Genomic DNA, 22,481 nt, shown 5'->3' on the forward strand with positions numbered 1-22,481 from the left:
TTTGCAAAGCAGGTAGCTCAATCACATTACATGAGAGTTCCACAACGCCGAGCGCGATCGCTACAAAACTAGTTCTAACAAGCGTCCCTGCAATAAATATTGCTCAGTAATAATTGTGCCTACTCGGTCGCGCCCCTCTGCACATATTGTGTAAATATTGGACGCCTGACGGTCGTTAATGAGATTCTTCCGTTTGAATTAACAGTTTGCTTTACGACGGTTAAGCGATATGACGAACAAAAGGGATAAAGAATCTGAAACAAACATAAAATCTACTCCTCCCTTCGCTCGACTTTTCTACGAGCACATTCCAAATCTGTACTACAATGACGACTTGCGGAGGGGGCATTAATGTTTGACGTCCTGACGACGAGGAGGTCTTTAGGGGCGGAGCACAAGGGTAGGATGGGGAAGGAAATCGCCCGTGCCCTTTCAAAGGAACCATTCCGGCATTTTCCAGAAGCGATTTAGGGAAATCACGGAACACCTACATCAGGGTGGCCGGACGCGGGTTTGACCCGTCGTCCTGCAGAATGCGAGTCCAGTGCCCTCAGCACTGCGTCACATCGTGCGGTGACGACCTGTGATTGGTTTCAGTCCATGGCACATGTATTCCAAAGCTTGGAAACCAAAAAATTCTTGTGAGAAAATACACAACAATTCATTCATCATGCGCAATATGACCTGTTAGCACAAAATATTCATTTTTGAACACACGCGGTCAAAACGTTTCTGAATTTATTTAACGCATTGTGGTATATATACACAATGAGGAATGCTGCCAGATTCTTAAGACCGTGCCTTCGCATCCTTTCACATGAAATTTATGCATATGTTTACTACTGTGGTAGCAAGAACTAACACGATATGAATTTTGTATCAGACATGAAACCCAGGAGTCAAACTTATAAAGACGAGGAAAACCACATATAATAAACTGATTTCCGAAATTCTTTAGGCTAACTAACGAGCATTACATGATCGCTACCGTTAGAATTTGGCCTGCGTAGTGTGTAATGTTTTGCAATGTGAAACGCTTACAGCTCGCAGCAAGTGCATTTCTTCGCCATGACGGGCAAAAAATTTGAAATTTTTATTTACGTAGGCCCTAATGTATTTCGCTTCCACTTGAAAATGCTGACAGTGTAATCCACGAAATATGCTCGGTAGAACAGAAATCAACACATTAAAGTAGTTTAGTATCTTACCACCAGTTCGCTAGACTTTTTGGCCACTGTGACAGTGTAGCTTATCAACTAATTTTAACGTTTTTACATGGAAGCTTTTTACGTCATACTTCCCAAGATGGGATTTGGAGAGCAATATAGTTGACAGCGAGTTCTAACAGGAAAACCACATGCAGCACTGCACAGAGAAACCTATGGAGGCTGACATTGGATCGGCAGAGGTATGAAAATAATTACTGATCGTCTTTCCCTCTCGGATACAGAGCTCCCCAAATTGTGGTCAACAGTTATTACAAAATCCCGCGACATATCCAACTGTATTTTGACCAGCTCTTCGCTCAGTAGCACAGATGTCATAACCAATCTTTATAAAAACTCAGTTTCGCGTTTAATACCTTTACATTGAACCTGGGGTTATATTGTTGGGCAAAATCCGAACTATTACTTTACTAAAGTTTCTCCTCTATTAAGATACGAGGGCGGGTCACAATCATTTGGCGGAACATACATCCACACAAAGCGAAGAGGAAATGAATGTAAATAATCATGTACGGGAGCAACGTAAATAAAACAATGCAAATTTCATTTTCTGAATGGAGCACCATATTTTCAGGTCATCTTGCAAAAGATACAACGGCCCACCTCTGAATTATTCCGCTACACTTTTCTTAATGACAGTGCACCTGCAAAACCTGCACAGATTTGATGTAAGATACCTAGCATTTTAGAGTGAAATTTGCCCTCACACGTAGCAACATTCGAATGAGTCGCCGGTTTGGTAGCCGTAATCTCCCTATCCTATGCCTGTCAGTAAAGAAGTTGGTTTCCGATCGACAAATAAATATTCGACAGAGATGATTAACACATGTCCAGCTTGTTTCGGAGTGTGTGGAACAGAAGTAGCCATTTGTGTCGAGGACACACTATTTACATGTTCTTTCGCGAAGTTCATTATGACGTTTAAGATTCAGTTCACTATCTACCAAGTAGCACCAGTATCAGACCACTACCGTTAGCGGATAAGAAAATATTGGAACATATCTGTTGTCTCCAAGTTTGACCGGTGCAGATCATCATTCAGTTATTGCATCACTGTAAGTTCAAAAGTTTTCTTACGGAAGACACACCACATCCATATTGACTATAGCATTCTTACCATTGCAAGTAACATTGGATGTCCAATCCTAAGTAAAATGGTCTGTAATATATGGTTTTCAGATACTCTGCAGTGCTTCCTCCACTCTTCGTAACAACAATACTCAGTTTTCATCATATGAGAGGTGTTATGCACTTACTCAGAAAGACTGCAGTCGTGTGTATCGCAACGAAACACCTCAAAACAAAATACAGCATCCATCTATAATTATCGTTATGATGCTCAATGTTAGCTTTTTCAAATGCAGTCAAACATAAACGTATGACAAAAGGAAAAGCGGATGGTCCAAGATTTAGTCCACACAAATGGTTTAAGGCAATCTTAACGCTGGAAAGGAAAAAAAAATTAAAAAACTTCACAATGTTTCGTCTACTGCCTAATTAACGCTGACTGATGAGTGCAATGAGTAATTAAATTTATCGAGTTAGCACTCAGCTTATATCTTCGAATTTCGGAGCCTGCCTGTCGATCAACAAATTATTTATCGGATCACTGTAGTACATTGAACATTTCATTTCTGGCACCGCGGAGGCCAACAGTTACGTGATCGCCAAGCAATCAAACCATAAGCTAGTACCCTACACTAATCTGATCATAAACCAAAGCGTAAGAAATTTAAGAACAACTCAAAGTTAAGAATACTATAATAAAATTGGTTAATTGCCCACAGAAAGAAAACAAACAACGCATATAGGGCTCGGAACGAACGAAAACACACACACACACACACACACAAAGCAGACAGACAGAGAGAGAGAGAGAGAGAGAGAGAGAGATACTGTGTTCACTTCTTTGCTGCACTATTATCCAGGAAAATGAGGCCCAACTCCTTTAAAATGTCACAAGGAACTGCGCCCTTGAACGAATTCTGAACATCTTAAGACAACGTGCGGTATTATCTTTCACAGCGCTGTTATCAACAGACTCGTCAGGCAGTTGTAAACACGTGCTCGCTGCATACGCGCGCAAAATCAAAATATTCCGTATTTCCGGCAGATGTTTCCATAGCTATTTTATTACAGCTGGATTCATTCCTCATATACTGTGAACTACTATCAGCGACGTCACGTTAGTAAGAAGCTTATGTTGCTATACATAAACAGCAACCTTTAAAATCAATTTCCGCCACCTACGTTCTTCCATGAACGGTGCAAACAACGTATTCATGCCGAAATTAGTTTCAGAATCTTTTAAGCAACTCAATTTATCGCTCCTTTGATCTACATATTTAGTTAAATCCGACACCCTTCTGAAGCAAATATTCTAACGCTTACTTTAATAAGCAACAAACACGGTTCGGCAAATTAAATTGGAGTAGCATATTCTTGTGCCAACAACACAAAGCAAGTTTCTTAGTTTGGATATCGTTAGTCCGCCATAGCCACAACTTGTTGCTCTCAGGTCGCCAGATCGATAACTTCGCTCCGCTCATAATACACAATATCAACGTGCCACTAACTTACCATATCTGGTCCCATATCTTTCATATCCCGATATATCAGCAATCTTGATGCCGGTATCATCCAAGAAAAAAGATGTATTCCACAGACGCACGATGTTGGAAAACCAGAAAACGCAGCACAAAATTCTCACTTAGTTGCTTCTTTCCCAAACCCCGTCCACAGCAGCCGTAAAATGTTATTAAATGCAAAGATGTACGCACTAACACAAACACACGAGGAAGATAAAAACTATTTACAATACACTCCGACTCTCCGTAACCTAGCGTCTCCTCACTCCATTGTTTTACATCCACGCGCTTTCCGGACAACTGAAACTCCTACTGCAGCGACTCGGACAAAGAACCAACGCCGAGACCCGGACGAGTTCATCACTCTCCCGCGAGGGGGACATGAGGCGCGCAGGTCTACCAACTTTGCTACTGTGTCTACTAAAGCGTCAATACGCGATTTAGTAACATTAGTCTACAAACTGAAATGCCTGCTGCAAGATTCAATCTGATGACGATGACGACATTTAATAACATACAGTATATCAAATACTTTAATACTTTTGATGACAGTCATATTTTCTAGGTGCCCCCACCCCCAACTCTTCTTACCTCTTTCGAACGCGAATCACACACGAGCACGCGCGGTTGCTCGTACTTCTGGCACATTTAGTGTTGAATTTTCGGACAAAATGTGTACCTCGACTCACCTGAATTGATTGCGCCTCACTTACAGCTCGCACCTAACAGCCAAAAATCACAGTACCTTCCCCTCTCTCCGCGACACTGCTCTCTTCCAGAGCATACAATTTGGTTTGAAGTTTAACGTCACAAATAGACATAGTGATCAGATTTCGAATGATTCGTAGTTAATTACCAATTACTTTCCCCTAATATTTTTACGGGTTCTCTGTACAGAGAGAACGCGCGTGAACACAAAATTTATATATAAGCAGATTCATATTAAGCCAAACTGCGTCCTAACTGCGTAACAGAGAGAAACTGAAAAGCGACGCCGTTCCATAAATTTAAAGCGCAATCATGACGTTTTTTACATCACCACGTTTCCTGGTTGTAACATGCCAGAAAAAACAAATGGTTCAAATGGCTCTGAGCACTATGGGACATAACATACAAGGCCATCAGTCCCCTAGAATTTAGAACTACTTAAACCTAACTAACCTAAGGACATCACACACATCCACACCCGAGGCAGGATTCGAACCTGCGACCGTAGCAGTCGCGCCGTTCGGGACTGAAGCGCCTAGAACACTGCGGCCGTCTCAGAAAGAACAGACAATGCACAAATAATAATAAATCTGTATTGAATATGTCTGCATGTGTTACTACGAAAAATGATCTCCCCTTTCTTACACAGATAATTATCCTTCCATGCGCATATCCGTAACTATATAATAACACAAACTTTCATAGATGCTAACGCCGAGGAAATGTATTTATTTCAGATAAGGAGTCTAGTTCGGAAACGACTCAGTCGAAAGTTACGAAAACAAACGTGTCTTGTGGTGATCCTGCCAGGGGAATACGAGAATCTACGAATTATTCTTTGAAAGATGTAATATATTAATTTATAATGTACCTAGCTACAGTACCATATGGTAGGATAACACGCCCAACATGTCGGTTTTCATTATGAGTGCGTGAAAGAAACTCTTAAGAGACGCAAATAGAGTAATCTGTACACTGATATGGTCAGTCCTGACATAAAGGTCTCAGAAACTGCGAACTCTGTTCTTAGTCAAATGGCGATGCAGCCTATCACGGAATTAGCTTGTTCAACTGATCTTACCCCGCTTGATTTGTTCTCGTGGGATTATGCAGAACATCTCCTGTGTGACACAGCTGTCAAAGGTTTAACAATATTTCCAGAGGGAGAAAAACAAAATTCTCACTGCTTGTAACATTGTTCGAACATGGCAAACGAAATTTGTATTATCATCATGCGGATGCATTAGTCGGCTAATAACAACTGAAAACGCGAAGTACTAATAAAGCCATCTATAATAACATGAATATGCGTGTAAGCTCGGAGAGAAGGTGATATGAGGTGATGCTGGTACAGTAATTGTATTGCCATGAGCGAGCAGGGAAAGCAGCTACCGAAGACAATATCGGTGTGCTTGAACAGACGTAGCCGTTTCATGGGGTGATAAAAGAACATTTATAAAATTACACAAAGATTTTGAGACAATTCGAATACGTATACAAGTATTTTCAATTTCCCGGCGTTGGGTAAGACAATACACACAGGCGCATTCTTTAAAATACGTCCACATGTTGATCTGGATGAGCGTATAATTCCTGTCACTAACATCAACAGCCAACTGATCCCCAATTCGCTGGTAGGGAATAGTTCTTTGAGCGTGTCCGAGATTCGTAACACATTTTTATAAAAAATAACGCTTTTCCAGCTTCATTCGTGTGTGTGTGTGTGTGTGTGTGTGTGTGTGTGTGTGTGTAAATGTGTGGTAATATCTTATGGGACCAAAATGCTGAGGTCATCGGCCCCTAAGCACACACACAACTTAAACTAACTTACACTAAGTACAACACACACACACACACACACACACACACACACACACACAAGCCCGAGGGAGGACTCGAACCTCCGAGGGAGGGACCCGCGCATTCATGTTTTTCTTCCAATTATTAACACTACGTGTCTCGACAGTATGCTGCTATCATTAAGTGCCTAACTGTTATTGATACATAAGGGTCATTCCATGAAAAGTGAAGGCTTCCCGTTACTTTGTTTAACGACAATTCAATACAGCTTACATCATCCAATCTTCGTCGTGTATTGTTCATATTCACGTCCATTTTTTTAATTATTATTTTAATATTAATACTTTTCGTCAACTGTACAAACATTACGTCCGCAACAATGAAATTAACCATAGTTGTTAATTATGAAGTACATTTCATGGCATATAATTTTATGAAAAATCATGGTGCCGTGTGTCTTCTTGCCCTGTGTGTGCCACAGACTGTATTATTCCCACTACGTGGGCACGAGATAGTGTTCCGAAAGTATCATTTCGTGCTTCTCGAGAATCTATACTTAACAACTGATGTGTATAGAACAGTTACGCTCTTGGTGGTATCAGCATGCTGCCGCAACGTGCCAATAATTATAGGAAAAGAAAAGATGAATGGAATTTCTGAACAGAGTCAAAAACTACAACCAATAATTCCACTAAACATGGACAATTTAAATTCCTACCAAATCAAAACGTGAAAGATTTAGCATAAGGTATTGCAACGAAGACAGTGGTCGACTCTGAATAATATTCAGTACTAGGTGAACACAAGAAAATAAATGAATTTACATCTACATCGATACTCTGCAAATTACACTTAAGTGCTGCAGAGGCACCATCACAATAATGTTCTATTATTCCAATCTTTAACAGCGTGCAGAAAAAACGAGCAACTATATCTTTCCGTGCGAGCTCTGATTTCCCTTATTTTATTGCGATTATGTTTCTTCCTATGTCGGCCCCAACTAAATATTTTCGCATCGGAGGGGAAAGTTGATGAATGAAATTTCGTGAGAAGATCCTGCCGCAACGAAAAACGCCTTGTTTTAACGATATCCACTCCAAATCCTGTATCATGTCAGTGACACTCTCTCTCCTATTTCGCAACAATACAAAACATGCTGCTTTTCTTTGAACATACTGGATGTACTCCGTTAATGATATCTAGTAAGTATCCCAGACCGCGCAGCAGTACTCCAAAAGAGGACGGAAAGCGTTGTGTACGCCGTCTCTTTGGTAGATCTGTTACATTTTTAAGTGTTCTGTCAATAAAACGCAGTCTTTGGTTTGCCTTTCCAACAACATTTTCTGCGTGTTCTTTCCAACTTAAGTTGTGCGTGACTGTAATTCCTCGGTATTTAGCTGAATTTACGGCCTTCAGATTTGACTGATTTATCGTGTAACCGGAGTTTGACGGATTTCTTTTAGCACCCACGTGGATGACCTCACACTTTTCTTTATTTAGGGTCAATTGCCAATTTCCGCACCATACAGATATCTTTCCTACATCGTTTTGCGATTTGCTTTGATCTTCTGATGACTTTACTAGACGATAAACGACATCATCATCTGCAAACAACCAAAGACGGCTGCTCAGATTGTCTCCTAAATCGTTTGTAGAGATAAGAAACAGCAGAAGGCCTATAACACTATCTTGGGGAACGCCAGAAATCACTTGTGCTTTATTCTATGACTTTACCGGCAATTACTACGAACAGTGGCCTCTGACAAGAAATCACGAATCCAGTCGCAGAATTGAGACGATATTCCATGTGCACGCAATTTCACTACAAGTCGCTTGTGTGGTACAATTATCAAAAGCCTTCTGGAAATCTAGAAATACACAATCAATTTGAAATTCCTTGCTAATAGCACTCAACAATTCGTGAGTAAAGGGATACTTGTGTTTCACGAGAACGATGTTTTCTAAATCCGTGTTGACTTTGTGTCAATAGACCGTTCTCTTCGAGGTAATTCATAATGTTCAAACACAAAATACGTTCCAAAATCCCGCTGCATATCGACGTTAATGATATGGACCTGTAATTTAGTGGATTACTCCTACTACCTTTCTTGAATATTGGTGTGACCTGTACAACTTTCCAGTCTTTGAGTACAGATCTTTCGTCGAGCGAGCGGTTATATATAATAGTGAAGTATACTCTGAGTGGAACCCAATTGGTGTACAGCCTCGACTAGAATACTTGCTTTATCAAGTGATTTATGTGGATTCACTATTTCGAGGATATCTATTTCTAAGTTACTCATGTTGGTAGCTGTTCTTGATTTGATTTCTGGAATATTTACTTCGTCTTCTTTAGTGAAGGAATTTCGGAAAGCTGTGTTTAGTAACTTGCTTCAGCAGCACTGTCATTGACGGTATTTTATTGCTGTCGTGCTGAGAAGGCACTGATTGTATCTTGTCTTTAGCATATTTTACATACGACCAGAATCTCTTTGGATTTTCTGCCAAGTTTTGAGACAACGTTTCGTCATACAAACTATTATAAGTATCTCGCATTAAGACCATTTTTGTTTGTTTTGTTTTAGGGCGCAAAAACAACTATGGCCATACGCGCTCAACTGAATACAGTGCTGAATTTTGAGTTTCTATAAAAGATCGCCAATCCTGGAGACTTTGCGTTCGTTTACCTTTGGCATGCTTTTTTCTTTGTTTCTGCAACAATGTTCTGACCAGTTTTGGGTGCCAAGGGGATCAGCTCCGTCGTTCGTTCATTTATTTGGTATAAATCTCTCAATTGCTGTCGATATAATTTCTTTGGATTGAAGCCACATTTGGTCTACACTTACATTGTTAATATGGAAGGAGTGGAGATTTACAAGCAATTGCATTTCTCAGTCGTGAAAGGAATTTTTATGCCGTAGTTCATATACACCTCAGAAAGTTCTCTTGAAGCGAAAACATGTTTGCTGTAAAAGAATAAACGGTTCTTATAATTCATCGAATAATCACTGGGTAAAAATCAGTAAAGGGTCATGAGAGAGAAATGTAATAAAAATTAACACATGAAACAATAGATGGTCTAATTTTATCCTCCTTTCCAGTTTTTCTATACTTTTCCCAAACATTCGAACTTCTTACACTCTACTGCCCGATTCGTTCGCTTCAGCCTAATTCGTCTTCCACAGAAAGGAATCCGAACGGTAGCCTAGTACTTCCCGAACTTTTCGCAAAGAAGGTGGTCACCTTCCGAAACCTCATGTATGTTTTTTTCCGATTTTTGTTTGCGGATGGGATACTGACCCTGCAGTCTAGAAAGGCTATTCATGATTCCGCACATTACTGATAATGCTGCTGTCGAAATTAAAGCGATTTCGTATAAGGGAAGTCTACTATTTACGAATACAAAAAAAGCAATTATGAGTCTTACAGATAATAAATGGCTCACAGGACTGTTCAAACTTCGCAACATATAACGTTCTTCTCAATGGTTCGGACTATTTGGTCGTAATAAGCAACTGGCGGACTCGGGAGATGTTCACAAACAGCGCTAACCATTCTGTAATACAGACCTGGCATACTGTCATATATGAACCTAGTAACTGTCTTGTAAGTTAAATTATTGTACCGTATTTTTCATCCTATTGTCACAGAAATGGTACCCAAATAGTGTGCTACCGTATGTTCCAAAAGCTACTGAAGTTAGAGATATTGATGGTATTTCATGTCCATAATAACGTAGGAAGAGCTAATCGTCTTTGATTTCACACTAAAACAGTCAAGGGAAAGCATCGGAGTTGCCTCTTTGGCAAAGACGTTCCAAGGTGACCAAGTTGGCCGTCACCAGCGAAGGTCATTGGCTTCCAAAGGCGCCGAGTGTTCAGGCTAGCCAACTACAACAAGCGATGGACGTAGCCACGAGATGCATTAAACACACAAAGACGTCATAATGTTCATGAAGTAAATGTAATATTATCCCAAACTGTCAGGTGTATTCTACTATTTACCTTGAAAAATTACTTAAGGGGAAAATATGTACGCAATATTTTTTTTTACAATCCGCGTCACAACTGACTTCAACGTTGGAAATGTGTGTTCATGGCAACCTGAGGAAGGCTCCACCAACTAATTAGTCGTAATAATTTCATTCGTTTTGTTAAACCTAATTTGTATGCAGCACAAAAACAGGCGTTATACTGATTAGTAGGATTTATTATTACGTACAGTGGACTAATTGCGTTCAGGAAATAGCAACAATCAGCTTTAATACACACATTCTTCATTTTAAATGCATGATTTTGGCAGCTGACAATCGTAAGAATGACAAATGGCGATAGAATAATTCATATGGCTAAAATTAATGCCACTCTGTACAGTCTGACAGTAAAGCCTGTGTTTTACCTAAAAATGAAAGTATTTTTGACGTAGTCCATTTTTAAGTTATTACTTATTTTCCAATGTACCATCCTCAAAATGTTGTTCTGGGAATTATGTAAACTATTCATCTATGACTGCTTTGGTCTCTCCATTTCTATATCCATACTGTGCACACCATTGTGAAGTGTGATGGCAGAGGATACTTCCCATTGTACCAATTATATCAAACACCTCTGAGAGTGCTATAATCAGCCTAACCTTGTCTGTCTGATCCCTACAGGGGCAATATGTAGAGGGTTGTATATTCCTAGAATCACCACTTAAAGGTGGTTCTTCAAATTTGTAAGTTGGTCTTCTTGGGACAGTTTTCCTCTATTTGCTAGTGTCCATCATTTCAGTTTTTGCAGGAACCCCATGTTGCTTCCCACAGGGCAAAAAAACCTGTCATCAATTGTGCTGCCCTTTTCTCTGTACATTCAAATAGTCCCATTTGGTACAGGCTGACACTTTGAGCAACATTCTAAGATGAGTCGCACAAGTATTTTGTAAGCAATCTTATTTATAGACTGCCTGATTTCCCTTTTATTCTACTAGTTAACTGATGTCTGCTACCTACTTCACCTACAACTTAGCCCAGTGATTGCTCCTTCTTGTATTCCAACAAATTATTATATTCAGTTGTTTGTATGAATTGACAAATTAAAATTATGACTCACTGTTATTGTAGTGATAGGGTTCTATGTTTTTTTATTCATTTTGTGAAAAACAAAATTTTACATTGCTGGACATTTAAACTAAGTTGCCTGTCTTTGAACACTTATCTTACTTTTATCTGTACAGTTTTTTCTCAGACAGTACTTCACTACAGATATTTACATTACCTGTAAAAAAAGTCTGATGTAACCAGTAACATTATCTGCAATGGTCTCAACATGCCTCATTGGTGCATACCTTAAGTTACTTCTACATCAGTCAATGATCTGACATTAAGTGGAAGTAGCTGCACCCTCTCTACCAAGAAATCCTAAATCCAGTCAGAAATTTCACTTGATATGTCATACTTTTAATAGTAAGCATTGGTGTGGTACTGAGTCCAATGCTTTTTGGAAGTCAAGAAATACTACATTTACTTGTCTGCCTTGGTCCATAGATTTCAGGATGTTGTCTGAGAGAACTGTGAGTTGGGTTTCACATGACTGATGTTTTTCATAATCCATTTTTGATGGCATGGATGTTATGTTTGATAGCCCTCATTAAATTTGAGCTCAGAATATGTTCCAAGGTTCTACAACAAATGGATGTCAAGGATATAGGGCAAGTGTGACTTAAGTTTCTTCAAACTAGCAGGCACAGTTATTTATTAGATGTCTGTATGGGATATTATGATTAGTAGAGTGGTTAACTCAGCCACAAATGTAGTCTACAATCTGGTAAGGATTCCTCCATGCCCTGAAGCTTTGATCAATTTTAGTATTTCTGCTTTTTCTTGAAATTGATGACACTAGTATCTATTTCATGGTCTCTGCAGTGGTATGAGAATTAAATTGGGCCGACTTTTGTTTGTAAATGAACAACAGAAAACTGAGTACAGCATTTCTGATTTTGTCTTGCTACTGTCAATTTAAAGTCCTGTCTCGTTCGTGTGTGTTTGGACACTAAGTTAGGTACCGCTAATAGCCTATAGATTAATCAGAATTTCTATGAGTTCCATGAGAGCTCTTTTGACAATATCCTGCTACAGCAGTCATTAAATGGTTCACACATTGCCCTCTCAACAGCCAAATGCATTTTGTTCACAGAAAGTTTTTTAACCACAAACTTCTTTGTATGTGAGAACAGGTTGGCGTCAAGAGATGCTATTAATGAATTGTCTGTCACAGAATTTGACATGTTTCCCCAATGAAAAGAACCATTCTTTACGCTGACACAATGATTATTCCTCTGTCAGTGCCTCTTTTGTTGTATTTTTCCATTCAGTTTAGGTAGAAGATTTCGATGGTATTCAATTTGCTCTTTTTATGGCAATACAAAGAGTCCCTTTTGCATTCCTAATAACCCTTATCATATTTTTTCTGACAGATGAGCTTTCTTTTTATATAAGGTTAGCAATTTCTGCCAACTGCTTTGATAGCTGTTTCATGGCTTTATGTTGTGGACTCACATACCAAACACAGAAACATATCAGCACACAAAGTCAAATGAATTCTTTTTATCATGGATGCAACATTACTAAATTGGTTGGTTGTTTGGAGGGGGGGAAAGGGGGGGTGGAGAGTTAGGTACTAAACATCAAGGTCATCAGCTCCTCGATCAGGTATAGTTTATCTGTAGTTAGTAATGTCAGCCAGAAATCTGACTGAATTGTGACAGGCATTGAAAGCAATATCAATACAAGAGTTGGGAAATAATTTAAAGAGATGAAAGTATATGGGTTTTGCCAATTTTTAGGATAGATAGCAGACACACTCTCCATCAGGGCACATATCTGACAAGAGACAAACAATCAGGTCAGTATGTAGGTGAGTGCAGTCATTGGAGGTGATGGTTTAGCTTGCAGTTGGGAGGGGGGAGGGAAATAGCAGGTGGGTTCCCTCCCCCATACTTAACAGTCACAGTGTTAAAGATAGGAATAGAATCAATTCAATCGGAGGAAGCATAAAAACCTGTCCAACAAAACCTTACAGTCTTGCTTTGATCAGAGCACTGTTTGAAGGGGCACTCCTAAAAATGTAAAGGGTGTTGTGGCAGAAAAAAAGAGAACTGCATCTAAAAGTAATTAAAACAGAGTAAAAGAGGGATGAACATGATGGGTGGTGGAGAAGGGAGGGTGAGAAACCTCCAGCCTCAGCATGCAGCAGGTGACACCCTAACCCAACCATAACCCCCCTCCCCCTCCCCCCCCCCATGCCTGAATTAGTTTGAAACGTTATATCTGAGAATAAAACCACTTTCTTAGAGGAAACTAAGAGCCAGTTCAACTGGCCAAAAACCACCTGACAATATTAGATACAAACAATCAGGAGACCATGTTCAGCGTAGAGTGCCAGAAGGATGGAGAATTCACCTAAATGTGAGCTACTGTCAGTAAGGCTCCACAATCACATTGTGGCAGGTGTCACATTACACACGATAAAACCATGAGTTAATCTGGTATGACCGATGCAAAGCTGTCATAAGGTAGTGGATTCCTTCTGGAAGGAATGGAAGAAGGAGTGCTACACAGCCCTAGTCACTATGATAGCGAAGGGTTTATTAGAGGGGTCAAGTAGTCTTTTGTATCCAAATATCTGTCGGTTCATTCCCTGGGAAATCCGTATGTCTCGGGCATCAGAAAGAGAGTGTATGGCAGAGAAAAGATTGTGAAAAGCAGGTATCACAGGACAACAAGAGTAACATCAATCAACTGCCTCAGAACTGCTCCTCGAGTCACTACAAATTAAAATGTGCATCCAAGGGATGATGACTAGTCCTGATATATACAAACACTGTATGTTCTCAGTAATGAATGTTGTTCCTGACCAGCAGGAGGTATCACTGCTCACAAGGGAACCTCCCCATCGCACCCCCCTCAGATTTAGTTATAAGCTGGCACAGTGGATAGGCCTTGAAAAACTGATCGCAGATCAATTGAGAAAACAGGAAGAAGTTGTGTGGAACTATGAAAAAATAAGCAATATATACAAACTGAGTAGTCCATCTGCAAGATAAGCAACATGAAGGATAGAGTGAGCTCAAGAACGCCGTGGTCCCGTGGTTAGCGTGAGGAGCTGAGCGTGAGGAGCTGCGGAACGAGAGGTCCTTAGTTCAAGTCTTCCCTCGAGTGAAAAGTTTAATTTTTTATTTTCAGACAATTATCAAAGTTTAGGCACTGACACAAAAACTTCACTCTCCAAAATTCCAGGACATGTTCAGATTTGCTTGCACATACGCAGGATTTGACGGTCTACACACGGAAAAATTTGAAAACGTTAAAAACATGTTTTGACAGAGCACAGGGAAAACTGTGCGACTGTGAAACTGTTCCATTCATTTGTTGGAGTTTATGTCAAAAACACTTATGCTTTCATCACTTTTTTGGGAGTGATTATCACATCCACAAGAAAACCTAAATCGGGCAAGGTAGAAGAATCTTTTTACCCATTCGCCAAGTGCACAAGTTAGGTGGGTCGACAATATATTCCTGTCATGTGACGCACATGCCATCACCAGTGTCGTACTGAATACATCAGACGTGGTTTCCTGTGGAGGAATCGGTTGACCTATGACCTTGCGATCAAATGCTTTCGGTTCCCATTGAAGAGGCACTTCATTTCGTCTACTAATCGCACGGTTTTGCGGTGCAGTCGCAAAACACAGACACTAAACTTATTACAGTGAACAGAGAGGTCAATGAACGAACGGACAGATCATAACTTTGCGAAATAAAGAATGTAAACTTTTCACTGGAGGGAAGACTTGAAGCAAGGACCTCTAGTTCCGCAGCTGCTCACGCTAACCACGGGACCACGGCGCTCCTGAGCTCACTCTATCCTTGATGTTGCCTATCTTGCGCATGGACTACTAAGTGTGTATATTTTGCTTTTTTTTTTCATAGTTCCACACAACTTCTTCCTGTTTTCTCGGTTGATCCATGTTCAGTTTTTCAAGGCCTATCCACTGTGCCAACTTATAACTAAATCTGAGGGGGGTGCGATGGGAAGGTTCCCTTGTCAGATATTCTAATTTGCATTTATCTTTGGTCAACATTCAATAAATACAACAACCATTTTGCACAGCACTTATTCATAGTTAATTCTCCAAATAAAATGAACCTTGGTCTCTCATCTGATATTTCTATGATTTCAGTTACTTAACATGTCTACTGTCCAATATTTTCTGTCACTCCCTTAGAGAGCACTTACTGAGCTGTACACAGAGACTGATTCAACACACTGTCACAAAGATTCCTAGCACAACATGCCAAGGGTATAACTATCAATCGTTTTTGATGAATAAGGTTTTATACTTCATCTCAGATTTAGTTCTTGAGGGACAAGACATTTTCAAAATAATAAATCAGTTATACAAAAAGTGGTAATTTCATAATCTTGCCCTCTCTTCTGAAAATTTCTGCATAGCCCACAGTTGGAAATTACACCAAGACAAAGGAGCAAAACAAACAGCGGAAACATAATGACTCAACACTGCTGAAAAGTCAATGTCCCAACAATTGTCAGACATGATGGTGTTGAGTGGTTTTCAGGACTTACATGCTGTGATGATAACAGATTTTACTTCTAAGAGGGGCATACCATCAATGAGACATATTACGGAAACCTACTGGCAAGGCTACTGAAGACTGTCAACATGTATCATCATGTGAAGCTGTCCGAGGGGGTGTTTTTGATCCAGGGCAATGCTCCAGTTCATTCTGCACAGGACACAGTATGTGTGCTCCTTCTTTGGGCTATCAAAGAGCTTCTTCTGACAGAGCATTCAATTACTTTTTCCATTTCTTCCAATGAAGAAACTACTGTGTGTAGCAGGCATTTCCAAAACCACTATGAGATGATTTTCGAGCCGGAATTTTTTCCAAACAACCAAAATGTAGACTTCTGGAGTAAATGTCTCTGTCAAGTCATTCATCACTGAGATAAATGTAGAGAAGAACTAACAAGTGATTATCGAAATTTTATGGCTAACCTTTATACTGGTAGGTATTAAGTTTTGTAACAGCTTAGAGATAAATGACAGTGCATACTGTTTCAAGCAAAAGTCTTTTTTTATCAAAAAAATGATACAATAATGCATGAAATGCAACATTTTAAATTCTTCTGGTTAAAGACAGACTAGGAGTCGGAAGTATCACATTCAAGATACTGTGTAGAAGCTGGGAGTTTATGTCTTTATAGTCAGAATAATTTCAGTTTTCACATATAACGAAATAAAAAAGCTTGTTCACTTATTTTAACTTCATTATTTCCTTTAGCATCATGTTTAAGGATAATTATCTCTCCACCAACAGAAGTTTTATTGGAACAGCCAGTAGTGTTAGTTCATAAACAGTATGCTGGTCGCATATCAAGCATGCACAAATTTTGACATTAACTTATTAGTACATGTCAAAATAAAAATTACTTTTTTTTGTAAAGAATATTTTAAGTACACAATATTGTAACTACAGTTTTGTGTATCATTAGAACTACATATGATTTTCACTGGCATTGATGAACAATGCCAGTGCACAGGATGGCAGTTTATGTCTTCAGCACAGGAATTCATTAGTACTTGACAGATCCAGCTATCCTATAATATAGTCAGTGAAAGAAAATCCCTGACAGTTACTGCACAGTAACCGAGCTTGGTACAGGTGCTTCATGCATCTTACCTCAATTGTGTAATGCAATCTGAATTCCTTCTATGACAATGTTACAATGTCGTCACAGTTCTATTGACTGGTACTGTTTCCACCTGCAGCCATCTGTGCTTCACCACTGAAAGCTGGCAATAGTGCTGCAAGCCATCAGGGATCTCATTTTGCAGACTACTATAGTATCTTGCACTACCTTGTTGCATGTCACCCATGTACCATTCAGTGATTGATAAAGGGGTCAAAGATATGCAAGTGAAATGGGTAGATATCAGTGCTGTATGTAGGTTGTTTAATGCCTTCCTAATTGTTTTCTCAGCAGATCAGGGGTGGTCTCAACCACATGTGTTCTGAAACTGTCTTGAAGAAGCATTATCCCTATTGAGAGTCCGATTCTTGATAGTCTGTTTAAGCCTCAGTGATGTGTTGCAGTACCATAATTGTTCCACTCTGTGCCAACCAGTAGGTAAGCAGAGGACCACCTCTGTCTGAAGGGGATGTCAGTATTTTCTAGCCTCCAGGAACAAAGGTATCTTAAAAAAAAAAATGATGGATACATGATGCTCAAATGTTTGAAAGCAATGTCATTTGGTGATACCAAGTCTCATCAGATACTATAATACTGGCAATGAAACTGCAACAGACAAATCAAGTAAACTCTAACTCGTCCCACCTAATGATTTTCTCAATTCTTCAGCACCATATATGTGCATGACCTCTGCACAATCTAATTTCAAATGGGTTATGCTTAAAGAAACTTCAACACTTCCATGCTAAGTGATAATATGAGAATCATCATTCATAGCTGAGAGTGTGATGTGCTTGGCAACATTACATGGGATTGTGATAGGGACTGGGATTTAATTACTACCTAAAAAATAATTAAGTTACATAACTGGTTTTTTGTTTCATTGTGGGTGTAGACCTGCAGTCCTTGTGCATGTTAAAATCCCCCTCTCTCAGTAATGTAAGAGAAAAAATAAAATGGTAAAATCCATCCCCACTTTATCAATATGCTGTGAGATTTTGTTTTGGCTTCCCTAATGGTGTGTTAATGTACTGCGGCACAAGGATTTTAATGCGTACCATGACTGTAGGCATGTACCTGCAAATCAACAAAAAATGAATCATGTACCTTTATTTTTCTCAGGTGATAGTTAAACATCTATTATTACCCTTTGTATGCACCTGCTTATGCTGTGAAAAAAAGGAATGCTTTGAGAAGATCTGAAGGAACCAGTTACCCATCTGGCTGTGCACAACTAAGAACCTGGAAACATAGGAAAGTCTGTTCACTGCTTATACCATAATGGAAAAGGCAACATTCTGTATGAAAGGGTTGGTGGAAGAAAGTACTATTCTGCATGAGTGTATTTTAAGATATTGCATATTAAATGTTTGCTCGAATTCAAAGATAGGAACACAGTATGACAAAACAATTTACATAATAGGTCTTTCTACTAGCACACGAACTACTGGGTAATAACATGCAAATTAAAATACATAACAGTTCTTGTGATCAGTGTAATCCTTCCTTGACTGAGGGTTAACACTTTCTGAGGTACAGTTATGTTACTGAAACTATCTCCTCATTTGGGCAACACTGATACTCCTCTGCATGGAATTTTGCGATATGTAATGTATACTCATTCTAAGGGATTGCAGCCCTAATTCAGTGATCACACGAAATAAACAATTTGTTCTCTCATCATATTTTTTTTAACTACTGTACTAATGGCAAAGGACATTCTACAGGTCCCATTTTCAACAGGTCTTCAACAAGAATGAGGACTGTGACCAATAAAGCTAAAATTTTCAAATATACACAGATTACCCTACACATTACGACCACTGCACACCATGTGATTTAATGGTGGCACTGCCAGCATGTGATGCAGTACACAAGTGGTTGTTGTTGTTGTTGTTGTTGTTGTTGTTGTTGTGGTCTTCAGTCCTGAGACTGGTTTGATGCAGCTCTCCACGCTACTCTATCCTGTACAAGCTTCTTCATCTCCCAATACTTACTGCAACCTACATCCTTCTGAATCTGCTTAGTGTATTCATCTCTTGGTCTCCCTCTATGGTTTTTACCCTCTACGCTGCCCACCAATGCTAAATTTGTGATCCCTTGATGCCTCAGAACATGTCCTACCAACCGGTCCCTTCTTCTTGTCAAGCTGTGCCACAAACTCCTCCCCAATTCTATTCAATACCTCCTCATTCGTTATGTGATCTACCCATCTAATCTTCAGCATTCTTCTGTAGCACCACATTTCGAAAGCTTCTATTCTCTTCTTGTCCAAACTATTTATCGTCCATGTTTCGCTTCCATACAAATACTTTCAGAAATGACTTCCTGACACTTAAATCTATACTCGATGTTAACAAATTTCTCTTCTTCAGAAACGCTTTCCTTGCCATTGCCAGTCTACATTTTATATCCTCTCTACTTCGACCATCATCAGTTATTTTGCTCCCCAAATAGCAAAACTCCTTTACTACTTTAAGTGTCTCATTTCCTAATCTAATACCATAAACATCACCCGACTTAATTCGACTCCATTCCATTATCCTCGTTTTGGTTTTGTTGATGTTCATCTTATATCCTCCTTTCAAGACACTATCCATTCCGTTCAACTGCTCTTCCAAGTCCTTTGCTGTCTCTGACAGAATTACAATGTCATCGGCGAACCTCAACGTTTTTATTTCTTCTCCATGGATTTTAATTCCTACTCCGAATTTTTCTTTTGTTTCCATTACTGCTTGCTCAATATACAGATTGAATAGCATCGGGGAGAGGCTACAACCCTGTCTTACTCCCTTCCCAACCACTGCTTCTCTTTCATGCCCCTCGACTCTTATAACTGCCATCTGGTTTCTATACAAATTGTAAATAGCCTTTCGCTCCCTGTATTTTACCCCTGCCACCTTTAGAATTTGAAAGAGAGTATTCCAGTCAACATTGTCAAAAGCTTTCTCTAAGTCTACAAATGCTAGAAACGTACGTTTGCCTTTCCTTAATCTTTCTTCTAAGATAAGTTGTAAGGTCAGTATTGCCTCACGTGTTCCAGTATTTCTACGGAATCCAAACTGATCTTCCCCGAGGTCGGCTTCTACTAGTTTTTCCATTCGTCTGTAAAGAATTCGTGTTAGTATTTTGCAGCTGTGGCTTATTAAACTGATTGTTCGGTAATCTTCACATCTGTCCACACCTGCTTTCTTTGGAATTCTTGAAGTCTGAGGGTATTTCGCCTGTTTCATACATCTTGCTCACCAGATGGTAGAGTTTTGTCAGGACTGGCTCTCCCAAGGCCGTCAGTAGTTCCAATGGAATGTTGTCTACTCCGGGGGCCTTGTTTCGACTCAGGTCTTTCAGTGCTCTGTCAAACTCTTCACGCAATATCGTATCTCCCATTTCATCTTCATCTACATCCTCTTCCATTTCCATAATATTGTCCTCAAGTGCATCGCCCTTGTATAGACCCTCTATATACTCCTTCCACCTTTCTGCTTTCCCTTCTTTGCTTAGAACTGGGTTTCCATCTGAGCTCTTGATGTTCATACAAGTGGTTCTCTTATCTCCAAAGGTCTCTTTAATTTTCCTGTAGGCAGTATCTATCTTACCCCTAGTGAGATAAGCCTCCACATCCTTACATTTGTCCTCTAGCCATGCCTGCTTAGCCATTTTGCACTTCCTGTCGATCTCATTTTTGAGACGTTTGTATTCCTTTTTGCCTGCTTCACTTACTGCATTTTTATATTTTCTCCTTTCATCAATTAAATTCAATATTTCTTCTGTTACCCAAGGATTTCTACTAACCATCTTCTTTTTACCTACTTGATCCTCTGCTGCCTTCACTACTTCATCCCTCAAAGCTACCCATTCTTCTTCTACTGTATTTCTTTCCCCCATTCCTGTCAATTGTTCCCTTATGCTCTCCCTGAAACTCTGTACAACCTCTGGTTCTTTCAGTTTATCCAGGTCCCATCTCCTTAAATTCCCACCTTTTTGCAGTTTCTTCAGTTTTAATCTACAGTTCATAACCAATAAATTGTGGTCAGAGTCCACATCTGCCCCTGGAAATGTCTTACAATTTAAAACCTGGTTCCTAAATCTCTGTCTTACCATTATATAATCTATCTGATACCTTTTAGTATCTCCAGGGTTCTTCCATGTATACAACCTTCTATAACTTTCTCAAATGTCAAGAAGACAGTGCGGGTTGGAATGATGTTTGTATCAACCCTTTTCATAACTCTATGAACAGCCGTTACGCCCTGGTCAGACAGGTAGTGCTGAATTTCTTCGTCAGACAATCCATCGAGGGAGCGTGTATAAACGACTCCACGCGAGGAATTTAAAGTGCGGTGCGCTTCAACCCGGACAGGGAAGGTGTGGAGCAGTGAAGTACGCAGCAATTTTTGTGGCTGGAGGGCACTGACTGTTTCTAACAACAAGGTGCCATTCTGTAATCTGGAACAAGACTTTACAGGACCTGCAATTGCATCGACACCTTTCTGAATAATGAAAGGGTTGACCGTGGAGAAGTCGTGACCTTCATCAGACCGAGAAACAACAAGGAACTGTGGCAACGATGGAAGAACTGTCTGTGGCTGAGATTCAGTGAACTTACGCTTGTGAGCAGACATAGTGGAAGGTGAGGAAACAATTGCGGAAGAATCCCCCATGATTACCGGCGTCTCCGATGGCGCGCTCCTCCCTTGTGGGGGCCCTCTCTGAGGGCACTCCCGCCTTAGGTGATTTTTCACACCTCAGGTCACACCTCCCGACAAACGGACGGAGGGACCAATCAGCACTTTTGGAAGGTATCAGCTTGGGTAATCACCCATCCCTGGGCCTGGCCGTTACCAGGGGGTACGTACGTGTCCTACCTGTCTACCCGGGGCGGGGAATTATGCGTTACCCCGTCACTGGCTACGCACAAAAATGCATGGGTCAGCCTTCAGACACGCACAGGGAGGAAGAAAGAGAAAGGGAAAAACAAAGAATGGGAAAGGAAAGAATGGGAAAGGAAAGAAGAGAGGTCTCAAATGCCGCAGCGGAGAAAAGGGGAAAGAGAAAAGGTAAGGAAAAAAGAAGGACAAAGGAAGGATGAAGACATACAAGCAGAGAAGGCGATGAATGCGTTACATTTACGAGCGTCCGTCTCCGGACGTAGGCACAAACCATACTCCCAGAGCGGGAGAAAGGGAAGGAAAGAGCCAGAGGTGAGGGGGGGGGGGGGGGGGGGGGGCGAAGACGGGGGATATGGAAGGATGTGGAAAAGGAAGTTATGCAGCCCGGAAAGGAAGGAGGGCCACATTAGCTCGGGGTCCCGTGCTCGCTACGCACGTATCCACAAAAGAGTTGTGGACCCCCTGGGGGGGGGGGGGAGTGTGTGTGTGTGTGTGGGGGGGGGGGGGGGGGAAGGTTTG

At 40.3% G+C, this 22,481-nt stretch overlaps 1 protein-coding gene across 6 annotated transcripts in view; it reads right to left on the bottom strand.

The window, feature by feature from the left end:
- Positions 1-22,481, bottom strand: part of LOC126162871 (pumilio homolog 2) — a 593,093-nt gene that overhangs the window by 503,373 nt on the left and 67,239 nt on the right. Inside the window, exon 1 of one of the 6 annotated variants that reach the window (XM_049919656.1) lies at positions 3,807-4,122. The exons of the other annotated variants lie outside the window; for them this stretch is intronic. Coding sequence (XP_049775613.1) covers positions 3,807-3,866 — 60 coding nt within the window. The 5' untranslated portion in view covers positions 3,867-4,122. Of the gene's footprint in view, positions 1-3,806; positions 4,123-22,481 lie in introns of those variants that run through there. 6 annotated transcript variants of the gene reach the window in all.

Source organism: Schistocerca cancellata, chromosome 2 (assembly GCF_023864275.1).
Source record: "Schistocerca cancellata isolate TAMUIC-IGC-003103 chromosome 2, iqSchCanc2.1, whole genome shotgun sequence".
NCBI lineage: Eukaryota > Metazoa > Arthropoda > Insecta > Orthoptera > Acrididae > Schistocerca > Schistocerca cancellata.